At 59.9% G+C, this 19,336-nt stretch overlaps 1 protein-coding gene across 1 annotated transcript; it reads right to left on the reverse strand.

Annotated features, from left to right (window-relative positions):
• Positions 1 to 1,697: 1,697 nt before the first annotated feature.
• On the reverse strand, positions 1,698 to 14,654 carry ITGB7 (integrin subunit beta 7). Its single transcript, XM_056119999.1, has 14 exons — positions 14,522 to 14,654; positions 11,306 to 11,507; positions 10,317 to 10,487; positions 8,748 to 8,989; positions 8,249 to 8,407; positions 7,890 to 7,985; positions 7,599 to 7,688; positions 4,476 to 4,622; positions 3,476 to 3,672; positions 3,007 to 3,230; positions 2,573 to 2,792; positions 2,279 to 2,487; positions 1,922 to 2,082; positions 1,698 to 1,781 (listed from the first exon to the last, which is right to left on the reverse strand). Exons 1-14 carry the CDS (start codon positions 14,597 to 14,599, stop codon positions 1,698 to 1,700), a joined length of 2,280 nt encoding a protein of 759 aa, XP_055975974.1. The 5' UTR covers positions 14,600 to 14,654.
• Positions 14,655 to 19,336: the final 4,682 nt, after the last annotated feature.

A 19,336-nucleotide genomic window follows, 5' to 3' on the forward strand; every position in this document is an offset into this window, starting at 1 on the left:
GTCCTCCTGCCTCCGAGACCCGAGGGCTTCAGGGAGCAACCCAGGTGGCCCAGACGCCCGGAGAACACCCGGGGTCCTCCGGGGGGGAACGCTGGGGAATGTTGGCCATGGCGCCAGTCCAGAACGTGGCCTCTGGCCCTGGGGTCCCACAGAGCCCGGGCGGGTGTGTCCCCACTGGTGGACTGTGGCCCTGCTCCTGTTCCGCTGCCGTCGGTCACCTCAAGGAGCAACTTGTGGGGGGAGGGGGAGGCAGCTGCCCTCTGGGGAGGCCTCTCTCCCCCTGCCACTCGCAGCCGATGACGGGTTGCGGGACTCTGCCCGCCGTGTGAATGTGTGGGTGCCAGTGCCCAGCTGCTGACACGTCAGCTTCATGCCTGCCTGGGCGGGCGAGGGGCCGGTCAGAACCCCCTGCCTCGAGTGGGCTGTGGGCCACTCAGGAGCCGGGGGTCGGGTCAGCAACAGGGCTGGAGGCCGGAGCCCCGTCTGTGCCCCAGGCTCGAACCCCCCTCCGAGCCGGGGGCCCGGGGCCCAGCCTCCTTTGCTCGTGGGGTCCGGCCCCGGCAAGATGCCTCAGGTGTTTGGAGTGAAGGGAAAGGGACACGGGACGGGCTCTCGGACGCCGGGATGAGGACCTGGGACCCTGGAGAGCTGCGCCATCTCCGGGTGGGCGCCGACACCAGCCCTGCCGCCCTCCCCCCCCCACCCCTGTCTGCCCGGTGCACCCCCCGCAGCCTCCTGCCTCCACTTAGCTACTGACTGTGCCCCGTGGCTTGAGTTTGGAGGGTGGACAGGGCCCGGCCTGTCCATCCTCTTCCCAGACGCGCCCCGCCTCTGCTCGGGCCCTGCCGGGCGTCCACCTTCGACTAGGCCCCCCATCTTCTCAACCCCCCTCTTTTTTTTTAATATACTTATTTTGCTATTGGGGGGTGGGGAATATCGAAATGGACAAGATCACTTTTAAATGGTAGTTTTTATAAGATGTTATAAACTTGTATCTTTTTACCATTAAAGTACAGTGTATGTTCCTTCGTGATATATTTAGGATATTTAAATAAAAAGAAAATGGGACTTTTCTACACACCATCTCTTCTTGGGGGAGAACATCGGCTAGGGAAGCTTTTCCACTGGGACCAGAGTGCCGTTCGCCCCCTGTGCTGTGTGGCCACCTGCGACTTGGGGACCCTGTGAGTGACCACTTAAAAGGGGGGATGGCAGGGCCTGCACCTGCATGGGAGGCCAGACAGCATCCCGGGAAGCACATGCCCTCAGCCCCCTGCCCAGAGCAGCCAGAGCACCACCAGGTGGGGCGTGTCCCCCACCCCCAATTCAAGAAGGATCCGACGTAACAGCAGTCACAGGCGGGAAAGGCACATCTGCTGCGAGAGGAAACAAGGGGCAGGGCAGGGCTGGTGCTGTCTCGGGGGTCCGAGATGTGGCCGGTGGCTTCCTGGTGCCTGGCCAGCTCCCCTGCGGTGGGGATGCTGAGGAGAGCGGGGGGAGGACCTGGAGGGGCTAGGGTGCGGGCAGGGCGACAGCTGGGCTTCGAAGGAACGTCCTCGTGGGCTGTGGCATCACCCCCTTGAGAGCTGGAGGAGGTCGGAGGCAGCCGGGAAGCGGCCCTCGGGTGGTCCCTGCGAGTGAGGCACTGGGGTGGTCCCGTCCCTTCAGAGAAGCGGCGTGGCACGAAGAGCCCCCCGTCAGCAGCCGGGACTGTCTGCCCCTTTGAAGCTGGGGTTGATGGTGGTGGTGATGGCGCTGTTGTAGAGAGGGTTGTTGTTGTCCTGTGGAGAGGGGGCGGGTGAGGCGAGGGCCCCCCTCGCGGTTCAGGGGGCCCCGGGGACGGGGGGCTGGGTGCCTGTGGGGAGCAGGCCCGGACCCTGGCGAGGGAAAGCCGGCCCAGCGGCCACCCCACCGGCCCCACCTTCTTCCAGTTGAGCCGCTGCTGCTCCTTCTCGAAGCGCCTGTATTCCTGGCGGTCGTAGATCTCCACCGACAGCCGGTAGGCCAGAACCAGCCCCAGCCCCACGGCCACGATGCCCCCGACACAGCCCAGCATGATGGCCCGGGTGTGGTCTGCAGCCTCTGAGGGGCGCGGGGAGAAACAGCCCTGGGCACCGGCACCGAGGGTCCCGGATGCTGCCAGCCCCCACGAGCCCGTCCAGCCCCCGCCCGCCGTGCTGGAGGCCAGGGCCCTGGCCTTGTCCTCCGCGGCTGTGCCTCCCGGGCCTGGCTCGCGTCCTCTTTCTCTCCCCAGAGCGGAAGGATGCGGCCCACTCACTTTCGGGTGGCCTCACTCGAAGTACCGTCCTGCCTCCGGCATGCTCCTCCACCAGGAAAAAGAAGGCCTGGTTGTCCACGGTCCCCACTTGGCACCAGTTGTCGTCCACAACCGGGTCCACGGCCAGAGTCACGTTGACGTGGGCACAAGCCACGCTGCAGTTGGCGGCCAGGGGGCCCGTGCCCAGAGCCCCGCACTCGGCGCAGTCCCTGTCCGGTGGCAGCCAGTGAGTCCCCACGGGGCAGCCGCTGCCCACCGCGCACAGGGACGGGGCAGGCGGCAGCCCAGTCTCACCTGTGGCTCTCGCACGACGTCTTGCAGCCCGGACACTGGTCGCACAGGGCCCCGTAGTAGCCGTCCAGGCACTGGCAGCGGTTACACTCGCAGTGGCCGTGCCCACTGCAGAGCCCGCCCGCGGGGCTCACACAGTGGTCCGTGTCCCCACTGCACTCACACGCCCGGCCCGTGCGGTTGGCATGGCAGTGACACACGCCACACTGGCAGCGGCCGAAACCTGGGGCAGAGCCAGCGCTGGGTGACTCCGGGCTCCCCACACAGCTCGACCCTCCCCCCCACGTCCCCTCTGAGTGCCTGGAGCTGACCTCTGCATCCAGGCCCCTGGCCACTGTGCCAGGGACACCCTCCGGGTCCCGTGCCAACCCCTGGGGAACTGGTCCTTCGTCCCCCGGAAGCGCCTCTGCCCACCCCACCCGCAAACCTTCAGGTACCTCCACAGAGGACGCCCTCGTGGCGCTCACAGCTGGCGTCGTCACACTCGCACAGGCGCCCGGAGCTCTGCCCGAGGCAGCTGCAGCGCCCACACTGGCACCTGCCCTTCCCGCTGCACAGCGGGCCCGTCCCGTTGGCGCCCCGGCACCCGGACTCCAGGTCCGAGGACGACAGCTCTGCTTCCGAGCACTCACAGAGCCGACCCAGGCGTCCGGGAGCACAGCTGGGAGGAGGGAGGAGAGGCCAGGGAAGGGGGTCAGAGGCAGGCGCCCTCCCTGGGCCAGCCTTTCTGGGACCCCCAAACGCAGACACGGGACCGCCGGGGCGAGAGGGTGGAGCAGCGGGACCGGTGGGCCCTGCTCGTCGGACACCGCCGAAGGGAACAGTGTTGGGACTTCACAAAACAGAACCCCGAGGGAGGCCAGTGCAGACCGTGGGCGCCCTGGGGGGACAGGAAGTGGGTCTCACCTGCACACCCCACACTGCAGGGTCCCGTGGCCTCCGCTGCAGTGGGGGGCCCGGAGCTGCTCGCTCTCACTGCAGTTGCAGTCACACACCGTGCTCAGCTCCACGACCAGCTCCTCCGAGAACCCCAGGGCTCGGAACCTCACCACCTGGGGCTTAGGGAGGCAGTGGGCAGCCTGGAGCGTGACCCGGAAAGTCACCTAGGACGGGAGGGGCAGAAAGCAGACGAGGGTCTCACAGGGCCCCCACCCCGACGACACCCAGCTCCTCCGTAAGGACCGAGCAGTGGGTGCAGCTTGCCTTGCTCGCAGCCAACCCGGGTTCAATCCCCCCGCAGCCCGTGTGCTCCCCAAGCCCACAAGGAGTGATTCCTGACTGCAGAGCCAGGACTCGGCACTGAGCACTGCTGCATGTGGTCCCGAAAAAGCAAAATTAATAGGGGCCAGGGTGGGGCTGGAAAGAGAGCACAGCGGGTAGGGCATTTGCCTTGCACGCGGCCGACCTGGGTTCGATTCCCAGCATCCCATATGGTCCCCAGCACTGCCAGGAGTAATTCCTGAGTGCAGAGCCAGGAGGAACCCTTGTGCATCGCCGGGTGTGACCCAAAAAGCAAAAAAAAAAAAAAAAAATAGGGGCCGGAGTGATAGCATAGCGGTAGGGCATTTGCCTTGCACGCGTCCGACCCAGGTTCTATCCCCGACATTCCACATGGTCCCCCAGCAGCGCCAGAAGTAATTCCTGAGCGCAGAGCCAGGAGTCACCCATGAGCATCGCTGGGTGTGAACCAAAAAGCAAAAAAATAATAATAATAAAGACTTGGGCTCGCACAGCACTTTTCCAGAAACGAGCGTGAAGAAGGCCTCCGAGTCCCCCCGGGCAAGGACGGCTGGAAGGTCGCCCCGTGCGTCCGCATTGTTCTCGTGCTGTTCCCATCTTTTCCTGCCCACTTGCGTTTCCCACTCCTGCCCCCACTTCCTTCCTCTGCCCCCCGGCTGGCTCTCACCTTCTGGTTGATGCCCACGTCAGTGCACTGGCCCCGGACCCCAGCCTCTCCTGCCGTCTGCTCTGGGTCCCCGCACTGCGATTTGTAAGAGATGCTGATCCCCTCAGGCAGCGGGGAGTGCTCCAGCGTCACGGTGGATGACAGGTTCTGTGGGGAGAGGGACAGATGCCGTCTCAGGGGGTCTAGGCGCCCCCTCCCAGTGCCCTCTCCAGAGTCCCCAGGCTCCCCCAGGCTGCCTCTCTTGTCCTCAGCCCTTGGGGTGCTCTTTCCACGCCTCTTTTTTTTATTTTTTGCTTTTTGAGTCACACCCGGCGATGCTCAGGGGTTACTCCTGGCTCATGCACTCAGGATTTGCTCCTGGCGGTGCTCAGGGGACCATATGGGGTGCTGGGAATCGAACCTGTGTCGGCCATGTTGGCTGCGTGCAAGGCAAACGCCCTACCCGCTGTGCTATCGCTCCAGCCCTCCACGCTTTTTTTTTTCTTGCCCACACCCCGTTGTGCTCAGGGGTTCCTTCTGGCTCTGATCTCAAAATTCGCTCCTGGCGAGGCTCGGGGAACCAAATTGAATGCCAGGGATCGAACCCGGGTCAGCAGGGAGCAAGGCAAGTGCCCTATCTGCTGTGCTATGGCTCCGGCCCCCCACTGCCCATTTTGAAGTGTTTCCACAGGGAGGAGCTGTGAGGACTTTGACCAGAACCCCTGCCACGCTTCTCTGTGGCTGCGCCAATGCCTGCTGGCACTGGGGCCAGCCAGCGTTGCAAGTGTTACACGTTTCCAAACCCTACACCAGGACGTGGAACCTGCCTGCGTACGGACCTAAGGTCTCTCCTCTGAAAGCGGAATTAGATGTACTGTTTTTTTGTTTGTTTTGTGTTTTGGGTCACACCCGGCGATGCACGGGGGTTCCTCCTGGCTCATGCACTCAGGAGTTACTCCTGGCGGTGCTCGGGGACTCCATGGGATGCTGGGAATCGAACCCGGGTCGGCCGCGTGCAAGGCAAACGCCCTACCCGCTGTGCTATGGCTCCAGCCCCAGATGTACTGTTTTCTGTCTGTGGGTTCAGGACAGGCTCCCTACCGTGCAGAAGCCCGTCGTGGAGGGCAGGAGAGCCCTGCAGGACCTCAGACCTCACCTTGCCTGCAGATGCCCCAGTAGGTCCTGGCACCGCGTATGGTCCCCAGCACCAGCAGGGGGCACTCTGAGCACAGAGCCAGAAGTAGCCCCTGAGCACCTCCAGGTGAGGACCAGAATCCAAAAAGAAAATAAAAAAAACTTTAAATGGGGGCTGGAGTGATAGCACAGCGGGTAGGGCGTTTGCCTTGCACGCGGCCGACCCGGGTTCGATTCCCAGCATCCCATAGGGTCCCCCGAGCACTTCCAGGAGTGATTCCTGAGTGCACGAGCCAGGAGGAACCCCTGTGCATCACGGGATATGCTCCCCCAAGGGAGAGAGGGAGCGAGAGAGCATGCAAACAGCGTGTGCTGAAGCCGGGGCACACAGCCTCCTTCTTTCCCTTCCTGCCCAGGCAGAACTCAGTGCTCCACAAACAAGTCCATGCTCTGGGTGTGAACGTGAGCGTCAGAACTATGCAGAAGAGCCCAGTCATGAAAGCTGTTGGTGGAAGCCGCAGCTGCAGACTGTCCCAGTAGAAATGGACTGTCTGGGCCGGAGAGACAGGACAGCTGCGAGAGTCTTGTCTTGCACGCAGTGGACCCCGGTGTCATCTCCAGCATCCCCTAAGGTCCCCTGAACACCACCAGGAGTGACCCTGAGTGCAAAGCCAGGAGTAACACCCGAGCATTGCCAAGCATGGCCCAAAAAACAAAAGAAAAAGAGAGGAAGGGAGGGAGCAAGGAAGGGAGAGAGGAAGGGAGGAAAGAAGGAAGGAAAAGGAAGGAAGGGAGGAAGGAAGGGAGGAAGGGAGGAAGGGAGGGAGGGAGGGAGGGAGGAAGGAAGGGAGGGAGGGAGGGAGGGAGGGAGGGAGGGAGGAAGGGAGGGAGGGAGGGAGGAAGGAAGAGGGAAGGAAGGAAGGAAGGAAGGAAGGAAGGAAGGAAGGAAGGAAGGAAGGAAGGGAGGAAGGGAGGGAGGGAGGGAGGGAGGGAAGAAGGAAGGGAGGGAGGGAGGGAGGGAAGAAGGAAGGAAGGAAGGAAGGAAGGAAGGAAGGAAGGGAGGGAGGGAGGGAGGGAGGGAAGAAGGAAGGAAGGAAGGAAGGAAGGAAGGAAGGAAGGAAGGAAGGGAGGGAAGAAGGAAGGAAGGAAGGAAGGAAGGGAGGGAGGAAGGAAGGGAGGGAGGGAGGGAAGAAGGAAGGAAGGAAGGAAGGGAGGAAGGGAGGGAGGGAGGGAAGAAGGAAGGAAGGAAGGAAGGAAGGGAGGGAGGGAGGGAAGAAGGAAGGAAGGAAGGAAGGAAGGGAGGAAGGGAGGGAGGGAGGGAAGAAGGAAGGGAGGGAGGGAGGGAGGGAAGAAGGAAGGAAGGAAGGAAGGAAGGAAGGAAGGAAGGAAGGAAGGGAGGGAAGAAGGAAGGAAGGAAGGAAGGAAGGGAGGGAGGAAGGAAGGGGAAGAGAAGGGAAGGGAGGAAGGGAGGAGGAAGGGAGGGAGGGGGGAGGGAAGGAAGGAAGGAAGGAAGGAAGGAAGGGGAAGAGAAGGGAAGGGAGGAAGGGAGGAGGAAGGGAGGGAGGGGGGAGGGAAGGAAGGAAGGAAAGAAGGAAGGAAGGAAGGAAGGAAGGAAGGAAGGAAGGGGAAGAGAAGGGAAGGGAGGAAGGGAGGAGGAAGGGAGGGAGGGGGGAGGGAAGGAAGGAAAGAAGGAAGGAAGGAAGGAAGGGAGGGAGGGAGGGAGGGAGGGAAGAAGGAAAGAAGGAAGGGAGGGAGGGAAGGAAGGAAAGGAGGAAGGGAGGGAGAGTCTCTGTGGGGACTGGAGAGACAGTACAGCAGGCAGACCTTGCATGTCACCAACCCCCGCACTACCTATAGTCCCTGGAGCCCTGCCAGGAGTGACCCCTAAGTTCCGAGCCAGCAGTAGGCCCTGAGCACCCCCAGACGTGGCCGTCCTCCGCCCGCCGCCCGCCGCAACTGGGGACGCTCCTTCCGGGTTCTTGGCTCCCGCGGCCAGCCCCGTCCGGGCACCTTGTACGCGCTGAGGATGAGCTGCACCACGTTGCTGGAGTCCTCGCTCAGCTCCCCCACCGCGGACTTCGGGATCAGCTTACTCAGCTCCTGAGTTGGGTGCAGCGAAGAAGGGATGTTGGGGGCGCAGCTCTAGGGAAAGGGGCGTCTGGGGGTCTGGAAGTGGGGGGCGGAGGACGGGCCTCGTCTCGTCGTCTCAGGCCCCTGGGCCGTGTGCACAGCAGTGCCGGGGACCTCGAGGCCCGAGCTCCCCCGCGCCCGCCCTCCCCGCCCGCCCGACACTGGCCTCACCTGGTAGACGGGCAGCGTGCCACTGGTGACAGCAAAGATGGGCTGGATGTTGGCTGCCGAGAGGGCCTGGGCGACCTGCCCCACGGAGGGGTAGTCCTGGAGCGGGGAGCAGGGCCGGGGAGCTGAGCCCCCTTCGGACGCCAGCCCAGCCAGCCCCACCCCTCGCGTGCGGGGTGCCCCAGAGAGCCAGGAGCCAGGGTCGGGCCGTCCTGCGGCGTGGCGGGTTTGGAGAGCAAGTCTGCTCAGGGCGTGGCACCGCCCCAGGTCCTGGTCCTGGCCCCCAAAGGGCCTTCAGGCTCGGCTCCTGGGGGCCACCGCCTCACCTGACCAGAGAGGGAGGGACGACACGGGACACTCACAAACTCTGGGCTGCGGCTGTAGAGGCCGTTGCTGTCCAAGTGGCAGTGGCTGTCGCTGGGCATGAAGATGCCCCCCAGCTTCCCGTCCCCCGCTGTGTGGAACGTGTCATCCGAGGTGAAAACCAGCAGCCGGGACACATTTCTCCAGCCGATCTGCTTCTGGAGTGCGGGGGGGGGGGGCAGCTGAGCGTGAGGGGGGGACGGACCACCCGGCCCACTCGGCCGGCCAAGGCCTTGGCCAGCCTTGCCCTGAGTCACTTCATCCATCCCCTGCCTCCAGCCCCAGCCTCTCCCCTGTCCCCCGGACGGGGATCCTTGGCCAGTCCAGCCACAGAATTTCCTGTGAGTGAGGAAAAGGTGGGGACGCCTCGAATCACTTCCCCCCAACCCCCCCGGAAACTGCCACGACACCAGGTCGCGGCTTCCCAGGGCGTGGCATCGCCACAGGTCCTGGTCCTAAAGGGCCTTCAGGCTCGGCTCCCGGGGGCCACCTCCTCACCTGGCAGAGCGCGGCCTGCAGAATGGCGTCGAAGCCACCCTCGGGCGAGTCCAGGTTCCCAGACACGCTCTGGCGCCCCACCTCCTGCTCGAAGGCCTTGGCATCCCCCGTCAGGGACAGCACGTGGCGGAAGCTGAAGGGTGGCTGGCAGCGCTCCTGGCGCATGGGGCACGGGTGGCGGAGCTGGGAGGGCACCGTGCTCACGAAGGGAAGCACCGTCTTGTCCACAAAGGAGCCAAAGCCTGCGACAGAGATGGGGGGCGGGGGACGGGGAAGATGTCACTGCACAGCTGCCCGCTGCAGGCTCAGAGGAAAGCGGGAGTGGCAGGATGGACGGAAAGGAGGACAAGAGGGACGGAGCTCCCAGAGGGCAGGCCCAGCACTGAGCCGGGCAGAAGGCGAGAAGGGGAAGAGGCGGGTGGAGGAAGGGTGAGGGTTCATGGGCCCGGGAAGGCTGAAGGCTGGGGAGGTCAGGCCGTGGCGTGTCCTGGCAAACACGGAATGTCCGTTCAGGGCCTTGGCGCTTGGACTTGTGCAAGAGACAGAGGCTGAGATGGTGCCACCTGGGCGCGGGGGGCCCCGTCCAGCTCTGAGCCGCCTGAAGGCCGCCTCTGCCGGTTTCAGGCCTCCCTTACTTCTCCTGGACAGTGGGTCCCACCCACCTTGGCCCACCTAGGGAATTCTGTGGCTCTGATCTGGAAGACAGATGACTGGGGAGGGAGGCCAGGGACACGAGGCCTGTCCTGGCCTGAAACTGGGAGAGTCTGGAGAGGCGGCGGCCACTGGATGCCCGGGTTCCAGGGGGGCGCCAAATCTCGCGGAGCACAGCCAGGAAGCGAGTGTGGCCCAGAAAGCAAACGGGGCAACTCGGAGAGGGCCGGCCCGTGTGCAGATGACTGTGTGTATACACATGCGTACATTACACGTAAGTGTGCATGTGTGCATATGCGTGTGCCCGTGTGCGTGCGTGCGTGCATGCGTACGTGTGTGTGCATGTGTATTTGTGTGTGCATGTGTGTACACGTGTGCATGCGTACGTGTTTGTGCATGTGTGCGTGCATGTGTGTGCATGTGTGTACATGAGTACATGTGTACATGTGTGTGCATGTGCATGTGTTTACACGTGTTCATGTGTACACGTGTGTGCATGTGTCACACGTGTGCGTGTGTACGCATATGCATGCATACATGTGTGCGTGTGTGCATGCACGTGTGTGCACATGTACGTGTGCATGCGTGCATGTGTGTGCCTGTGTGTGCCTGTGTGTGCGCGTGTCCATGCTTACATTTGTGTGCATATTTGCACGTGTGTGCGTGTGTGTACAGGTGTGCATGTGTACACGTGTGCGTGTGTGCACGCACATGTGTGCATGTGTGTACAGGTGTGTATGCGTACACGTGTGTGCATGTGTCATGCGTGTGCGCACATGTGTGCGTGCATACGTGTGTGCCTGTGTGCACGTGTATGCGTGTGTACGTGCCCATGCTTGCACGCGTGTGCGTGTGCGTACAGGTGTGCGTGTGTCCGCGTGTGCGTGTGTCCGCGCACGCAAGGTCGGGCTCGCTCACCGATGCGCACGGAGCGGGTGAGGTTCTGCAGCCCGGCCAGCAGGTCGTGGCCCAGCTGGCGCACGCGCTCCAGGTCGTCCTTCATGGAGTAGCTCAGGTCCATCAGGTAGTACAGGTCCACCGGGTAGCCCTCGGCCCGGAGGAAGCGCACCCGCAGCTCCTGGGGCTCCCCTGCGGGGCGGCGCGGGGTCAGGGCGCGGCCGCGGGACCCCGGGACCCACCCCGGGACCCCCGGGACCCACCCCGGGACCCCCCGGGATCCCCCGGGACCCACCCCGGGACCCCCAGGGACTCAGCCCGGAACCCCCCGGGACCCACCCCGGGACCCCCCGGGACTCAGCCCGGAACCCCCCGGACCCACCCCGGGACCCCTGGGACTCACCCCGGGACCCCCCCGGGACCCACCCCGGGACCCCAGGGACCCAGGCCGGGACCCCCCGGGACCCACCCCGGGACCCCCGGGACCCAGGCCGGGACCCCCCGGGACCCACCCCGGGACCCCCGGGACCCAGCCCGGGACCCCCCGGGACCCACCCCGGGACCCCCCGGGACTCACCCCGGAACCCCCCGGGACCCACCCCGGGACCCCCGGGACCCACCCCGGGACCCCCCGGGACTCAGCCCGGGACCCCCCGGGACCCACCCCGGGACCCCCCGGGACTCACCCCGGAACCCCCCGGGACCCCCGGGACCCATCCCGGGACCCCCCGGGACTCAGCCCGGAACCCCCCGGGACCCACCCCGGGACCCCCCGGGACCCACCCCGGGACACCCCGGGACCCAGCCCGGGATCCCCCGGGACCCACCCCGGGACCCCCGGGACTCACCCCGGGACCCACCCCGGGACCCCCCGGGACTCAGCCCAGAACCCCCCGGGACCCACCCCGGGACCCCCGGGACCCACCCCGGGACCCCCCGGGACCCAGCCCGGGACCCCCCGGGACCCACCCCGGGACCCCCCGGGACCCACCCCGGGACCCCGCGCTCACGCGGTCGCAGCGCCAGGCGGACGCGCTGCGGCGCCAGCTGCGTGGCTCCCTCTCCGCGCCGGCCCGGGCTCAGCGGCCGGTCCTGCAGCAGCTCCAGGCGGCTGCGCGGCGCCTCCAGCTCCCCGGCCGGGCAGCCGCGCTGCAGCAGCTCCCGACGCGTGGCGCAGCGCCGCTCCTCCGCCTCGCCCGACGCCGTGAAGTTCTAGGAGGCAGCGTGAGGCCCCACGCCTCGGTGATGGGTGATGCCCCGGCCCCTGCCTCCCGCGCCGCCCCCTCCCGGCCCTCCCCCCAGTGCTCCCCTCGCTGGACTCCCCCGGCCCCCCCCAGGGCCACCGAGCCGGGGCGAGGACATGCAGGGCCCGGGCAGAGGAAGGAACCCCCTGCCCACGGCGCCTGGTACCATCGGGACTGGCCAGGAGGCAGGAGGGGCAGGAAACGGTCATAGCCTGCAAGGAAGGAAGGAGACGCACGGCCAGAGGGCAGCTGGCACCTGCTGTGCCCCCTGCGCTGTCGCCGGTTCCCCTGCTCCCGGTGGTCCCAGACCCTGGCCTGCTCCCCTCCCGCCCCCTCCGCGGGCTGGGCTGCCCTGCCTGGGGGTTCTCGCCTCAGTTCATTCCATCCCACTCTCCTGGCCCCCAGCTCAGCAGCCCTGCAGCTATGCCCCTGCTTGACAGCTGGCCGCTTTAAGGCGTCCACAGAGACCACCCTGGTTTGACAGCCCCAGCACTCTCGGCCACTCCATTCATTCCCCCAGAGCCCAAAGGCTTCCTTCTCCCTCTCAGTCACAGGCTTGTGCAACAGAGCTAAGAGCATCAACCCAGATTCACTCTGTACTTGCAGAGAAGGGATGACGGTTAGCGGGAGGTTGTGGAGGTTGACCCCTCCGGAGAGCGTTAGTGCCTTTATCTCTTAATTTTTGGGTTTCCTGCCTGGGCCAAACCCAGCTGTGCTCAGGACTTACTCCGGGCTCTGCACCCAGGGAACACTCCTGGTGTTGCTGGTGCTAAGCTCAGGGAAACACATGCGGGTACAGGGGTGCCTGGTCTGCCGCATGCAAGACAGACACCATGCCCTTTGTGCCATGGCTCTGGGGAAGTGCGCTCATGAGACCCAAGGGTGCGGCAGATAGCTCAAAGGGCTAGTGCATTTGCTTCACTCGCTTGAAACCCTTCACTTCACTTGAAACCCTGAGTTCGACAAACCCAGTTCACTTCCCAGCTGGAGAGAGATACAGGGGTTAAGGTGCCTGCATCGCACACAGACCACTCAAGCAACCCCCAAGCACCCCATGAATAAGGTCCACCAGGACCAAGCCTGAGCACTTCTAGGTGTGGCCCAAAAGCAAAACGAACAAAAAAACAATAACAAAAGCAACCCCAGTTTGATAACCTCCTTCATGGTGCCCCAGCAGGGCTGCCAGTAAATTGTCCTACATGCCAGGAGTAGCCTCTGAGAACCACTGGGGATGCCCCAAAAAGAAATGAAAGGGGCCAGAGCGGGTAGGGCATTTGCTCTGCATGCAGCTGACCCGGGTTCGATTCCCAGCATCCCAAATAGTTCCCTGAGCACTGCCAGGAGTGATTCCTGAGTGCAGAGCCAGCAGAAACCCCAGAGCATTGCTGGGTGTGGCCACCCCCCAAGAAAGAAAGAAAGAAAGAAAGAAAGAAAGAAAGAAAGAAAGAAAGGAAGAAAGGAAGAAAGAGGGGCTGGAGAGATAGCACAGCGGGTAGGGCGTTTGCCTTGCACGTGGCAGACCCGGGTTCGATTCCCAGCATCCATGTGGTCCCTTGAGCACCGCCAGGAGTAACTCCTGAGTGCAGAGCCAGGAGTAACCCCTGTGCATCGCCAGGTGTGACCCAAAAAGCAAAAAAAAAAAAAAAATAGAGAGAGAAAGAAAGAAAGAAAGAAAGGAAGGAAGAAAGAAAGGAAGAAAGAGGGGCTGGAGAGATACCACAGCGGGTAGGGTGTTTGCCTTGCACGTGGCAGACCCGGGTTCGATTCCCAGCATCCATATGGTCCCTTGAGCACCGCCAGGAGTAACTCCTGAGTGCAGAGCCAGGAGTAACCCCTGTGCATCGCCAGGTGTGACCCAAAAAGCAAAAAAAAAAAAAAAAAATAGAGAGAGAAAGAAAGAAAGAAAGAAAGAGGAGGGGGAGGGAGGGAAGAAAGAAAGGAGAGATAAAGAAAGAGAAAGAAAGAAAGAAAGAAAGAAAGAAAGCATGAGAGCCAAGAATTTATTTGTAGACTGCCTGCAAACCTGAAAGAAAGCTCTCACCAGTAATAGAATCAACTTCCCAGCCTCTAGAACTTTAAGAGAAAAGTCCCTATTGATTAAGTCGCCCAGTCCATGATTTAGAAGGGTGGTGTATTTTTTTATTATTATTATCAGTTTGTTTTTTGTTTGAGGGCCACACCCAGTAATGCTCAGGGCTTACTCCTGGCTCTGCACTCAGGAATACTCCTGGTGGTGCTCAGGGGTCATAGGTGGTGTGCTTGAAACCCAGGTGAGCCCAGGTGAACACGAGCAAGGCAAGCACCCTACCCACGATGCCATCTCTAGAGCCCCTCGCCCTCCAGTCATGGCATTTCTTTATGGCAGCCCAAGCTGACAAGTTTACTTTCTCACATCAGAAACACGCTCCCCACAGACACACACCTCCAGCTCCCTCTACCCCACACAGAAACCTGAGCTCCAACAATGACACCCTTCCTCCAAGTTCACAGTTCCAGCTCTCACCCCTGTTACAGACACACCTTACACATGTGGGAGACAGGCGTGAGTGCACACACACATTTGCACAGTCAGACCCCGAATCCCAGGGCTGGAGAGATAGCACAGCGGGTAGGGCGTTTGCCTTGCACATGGCTGACCTGGGTTCGATTCCTCCGCCCCTCTCGGAGAGCCCGGCAAGCTACCGAGAGTATCCCGCCCACTTGGCAGAGCCTGGAAGGCTTCCGGACGTATTCGGTACGCCAAAAACAGTAACAAGTCTCACAATGGAGATGTTACTGGTGCCCGCTCGAGCAAATCGATGAACAACGGGAGAACAGTGCTACGGTGCTCCCCCGAATCCTGTGCACACAGAGGATGTCACCCACGTGCCCAAGTAGTCACAGATAGTGTATAACTTAATGTATAACTGCATCTATAACATATACCCCCCCCCCACACACATGTAGTTCAAAGGCCACAGGCCCTCATTACCAGTTGCTTACACCAGGCGCAGCTTGGGTGCGAGAGGATGCACTTCTTACAGGAAGAGGCTGGCCGGCAGGACTCCAGCAGGGACCCATCGGGGCTCCCCCATTCGGTGACGGCCCCTGGGGAGGAGCCCTTGAAGCCCATCTCACTCACACCCCTGCCCAGGGCCAGCAGGAAAAAAAGGACCACGGAGGAGGCCATCGTAACCTGCAAGAGGAATTAAAGGGTTTTTTAGGGGAAAACCCACCCCTCCGGCCCCAGATCTCAGTTCTCAAAACTCAGCCTGTGCCTGTCAGTCTCAGAACTCCACTCCAGGGACCAGGGAATTTAGCTCAGCAGCAGAGTTACCCGCTGGCAGCCACAGGGTCCTGGGTTTGATCTCTAGCGCTGGGGGGGGGGGGGGGGGGGAAGTCAAACGAAAAGCAAAACGAGCAGTTCCGCTTCCCTTGTGGATTCGCAGTTCCCTCAATAAGACGGGAAGGGGCAAGCGTCAGGCCGGGCTAGAGGCCCTAGCTAGGCAGACCTGCTCCTTCTGTGTGCAGAGTTCCCAAGGCCAGGAGAGGCAAGACAGCCCAACCGAGAGTCTGAAGGGGCCAGAGAGCTCGCACAAGACGAAGGCACTTGCCTTGCATGGGGCAGACCACAGTTCCAACCCCTGGCACCAGATGTGGTTCCCTGAGCACCGAGCCAGGAGGAAGCCCTGAGCACAGCCAGACGTGGGTCAACACCCCCTCCCACCATTAAATAGAGTCAGAGCTCTGCAGGGAAGCCAAAGGCTGACAATCCCAGTCCACCCGTCTCCAGGCTGAGAACTCTGGGGTCTTCTCAGAGTGGGGGTGGGCGACCATCCCCCTGACCCAGTACCTCCAAAAGCCCCGGCAGCCACACCCACAGCCCACAACTGCCGCCATGAAAGCTCGTCCATGGGCCCAGCTTTACAGATTCACAATCACAAGTAGATCTCGGAAGAGGTCAACAAGCCACAGAAAACCACTGATCTCCTGGCTGAAAATTCTGGGGCACCCTCAGGAGTGCGGGGAGCCAAGTCTCTGTCCTGCCAAAGTCCCATTCGCCCGCCACAGCTGCCACCATGCCAGGAGCCCAATTTCACTGCCTTGAAACCGAGTTCTGCAGAGATGCCAAACTGCACAAAATTCCAGGAACCCCGGACTGCAGGCTAAGAACTGTGAGGCCTTCTTGGAGTGGGGGTGGGCCACCTCCCCCAACTCCCTGTACTTTCAGGAGCCCCGGCAGCCTCCCCCGTCCCCCACAACCACCTACATGCAAACTCACGGCCCAGTTAAATATTCTGGAGCTTCTGGAGTGCACAGTTCACTGGCCTGCAACATCTCCAAACTCTCCAATTACTGACATCTCAGTAGGAGCACACCAAATTCGGTGGAAAAGTAACATAGAAGACAACTAAGCCCAACACACAAAACCATTAACACAGAAGACTCAGTAGCAACAAGAGCTTAGTGACAAGGACTTCATGACCCTAGAGTGAGAGATAAACGTTTTCACAAATTTTCTTTACTGGAGTTTTTTGTTTGTTTGTTTGTTTTGCTTTTTGGGTCACACCTGGCGATGCACAGGGGTCACTCCTGGCTCTGCGCTCAGGAGTTACCCCTGGCGGTGCTCAAGGGACCATATGGGATGCTGGGAATCGAACCTGGGTTGGCCGCGTGTAAGGCAAACGCCCTACCTGCTGTGCTATCGCTCCAGCCCCTGGAGATTTTTTTTTAAATGTAGGAGTATTGCTATTTATTCAGTCATTGATTAGGCTGATTGAATTGGGCATGAACTCCACTGGAGTTTTTTTTATTATTTTTTATTATAATTATAAAATAAATACCCGCCTGGAGACGGGTGGACTGGAATTGTCAGCCTTTGGGTTCCCTGCAGAGCTCTGACTCTATTTAATGGTGGGATAATTAGTTGTATTAGCTATTAGTTGTAACAAGCAGTATAAAATAAATTATTTTGTGCCTGGTAAGGGGTCAGGACTGTGAAGTCGTTGGGGAAATTCCCTCCACTGGTGGAGGGAAGGTCACACTGGCAGTGGGATTGGTGTTTGAATATTGACTGCCTGTAACAAATGCATCGTGAACAACTTTGTAAACCACATTATTTAAATAAAGGGGGGAGGGGAATAAAATAAGAGAGTCTGGTCCCCAGAGATAGCACAGGGGGTGGGTGCTTGCTGACCCGAGCTCAATCTCCAGCATCCCCTACGGCCGGGAGTGAACCCTGAGCAGAATGCCAAGAGTATGTCCTGAGCACAGCTGGGTGTGACCCAAAAGCCAGTCGAAGAAAACAAGAAGGCTAGAGGTGAGGGTGTGGAAGGCAGAGGCAGGAAAGGGTGAGCTAGTTTATTTTAAGGGGGTCGGTCACACCCAGCTGTGCTCAGGGACCACTCCTGGAGGTGCTTAGAATCAAATCCGGGTTGGCTGCATGCTAGGCAAACACCCTGCCTCCTCTATTATCTCACCTCATCATTATTATTATTACTGTTATTATTGTCTTGGCTTCTGAGTCAGACCCAGTGGTACTAAGGGCTTATTCCTGGCTCTCTGCTTCTGGCATATTCAAGGAACCCTAAGCGGTGCCAGGGATGGAATCCAGGTCGGCCACATGCGAGGCAAAGGCCCTTCCCACGGTACTACTACTCTGGTCCCTTGCTCTACTGTCTTGCGGGCCCTATGGGTGCGGTGTTCTTGATTGACGTAGCAAGAAGAATCAAGACTCGGGGGGTTGGAGCAATAGCACAGCGGGTAGGGCGTTTGCCTTGCACGCGGCCAACCCGGGTTTGATTCCCTGCATCCCATATGGTCCCCTGAGCACCGCCAGGAGTAACTCCTGAGTGCAGAGCCAGGAGTAGCCCCTGTGCATCACCAGGTGTGACCCAAAAGGCCAAAAAAAAAAAAAATCAAGACTTGACCATGTACCTGAAAGAGATTAGTGACTTCTGAGACCTTAGACGCTGGCATGACAACATAAGCTTCCTTATATCAGTATGTCTAAAATATCTGTAGCACTGTCGCACTGTCCTCCGTTGTTCATCAATTTGCTCCAGCGGGCACCAGTAACGTCTCCATTGTGAGACTTGTTGTTACTGTTTTTGGCATATTGAATACACCACAGGGAGCTTACCAGGCTCTGCAGTGCGGGCGGGATACTCTGGGTAGCTTGCCGGGCTCTCCGAGAGGGACGGAGGAATCGAACCCGGGTCAGCCGCATGCAAGGCAAACACCCTACCCACTGTGCTATCGCTCCAGCCCTGTCCATTTTGGCATATGTCTAAAATATACCAAGCTTGGGGCTGGAGCGATAGCACAGCGGATAGGGCGTCTGCCTTGCATGCAGCCAACCTGGGTTCGATTCCCAGCATCCCATATGGTCCCCTGAGCACCGCCAGGAGTCATTCCTGAGTGCAGAGCCAGGAGTAACCCCTGTGCATCACTGGGTGTGACCCAAAAATCCAAAGAAAAAAGAAATTAATTAAAAAAGTTAAAAAATAAAATAGACCAAACTAAAATGACTAAAATTAAGGCAGTGTGTATTAATTTGCTAGGACTGCCATAAGAATATCACATATTGGCTGATTAAAAAAATAAAAATTTCTTTCCTTAAAATTAAAATTAAAATACAAGAGACTAGGCCACGAAGTCTGGAGCAATAAGAGCACAGCAGATAAATTGCTTGCCTTACATGTGGCTGGCCTGGGTTTGACCCCCCCACATGCCATATGGTACCCTGAGCACTGCTGAGAGTGATTCCTGAGTGCAGAGCCAGGAGTAACCCCTTAGCATCTCCAGGTGTGACCCGAAAACAAGAACAAAACAAGATTAGACTATGAGGAACCAGAATGATAGTATAGCGGGTCGGGCATTTGCTTGTATGCAGTAAACCCAGGTTTGATCCCTGACACTGAATATGGTTCCCTGAGTCTATCAGCAGTGATCCCTGAGCACAGAGCCAGGAGTAAACCCTGAACACTGCCAGGTGTGGTCCAAAAATCAAAAAAAGGAGAGAGGGGAAAAAAAAAAAAGACGAGACTATAAGAGCTTTCTCTACCACTTAAACCACATTCTCAGCCCCTGGGAACTTTCTAGGAGTTGGGATCATGGAGAAAGGAATCCCAGGGTTGGTAAAATTCTCTTTCCTGAACTTTGTACTGAGGATCTAGATTAAAGATAGATCCAAATGGCAGATAATTCTGGATATAACCTCTAGGGAAGACCGGGAAAGATTCTGAGTCTGCTAATATTGGTTCAGCCTGTGGGTGTGTCCCAGTGATACAGCGCACGCCTTAAGTATGTGAAGCCCTGGGTTTGATCCTTGGCATTGCAAGAAACAAAACAAAACAGTTACTACCAAAATTTTTGAATATGCCCCCTGTTGCCATGCTCAAAAGTAAAATCTGGGTTTTCTGACAGAAATGACAGAGACGAAACCCTAAAATTTATATGCACTTACATGGGACTGTGAATAGATAAAGCAGTCCTTTTGGGGGGGCCAGAGAGATAGCACAGAGGGTAAGGCGCTTGCCTTACACACAGCCAACCGGGGTTCAATTCCCAGCATCCCATATGGTCCCTGAGCACGACCAGGAGGATTCCTGAGTGCAGAGCCAGGAGTAAGCTCTGAGCAATACTGGGTGTGACCCAACAACACCTCCCCCGCCCCCAAAAAAGCCAAAAATAACTTCATTTTCTCTTTTTTCTTGTGTGTGTGCGTGTGTGTGCGTGTGTGTGTGTGTGTGTGTGTGTGTGGTGTATGTATGTGTATGAGTATGGTGTGTGTGGGGGGGTTAGTTTGGGGCCACA

The sequence above is a fragment of the Sorex fumeus genome, unplaced genomic scaffold, assembly GCF_029834395.1.
Source record: "Sorex fumeus unplaced genomic scaffold, SorFum_2.1 ptg000042l, whole genome shotgun sequence".
Classification (NCBI taxonomy): domain Eukaryota; kingdom Metazoa; phylum Chordata; class Mammalia; order Eulipotyphla; family Soricidae; genus Sorex; species Sorex fumeus.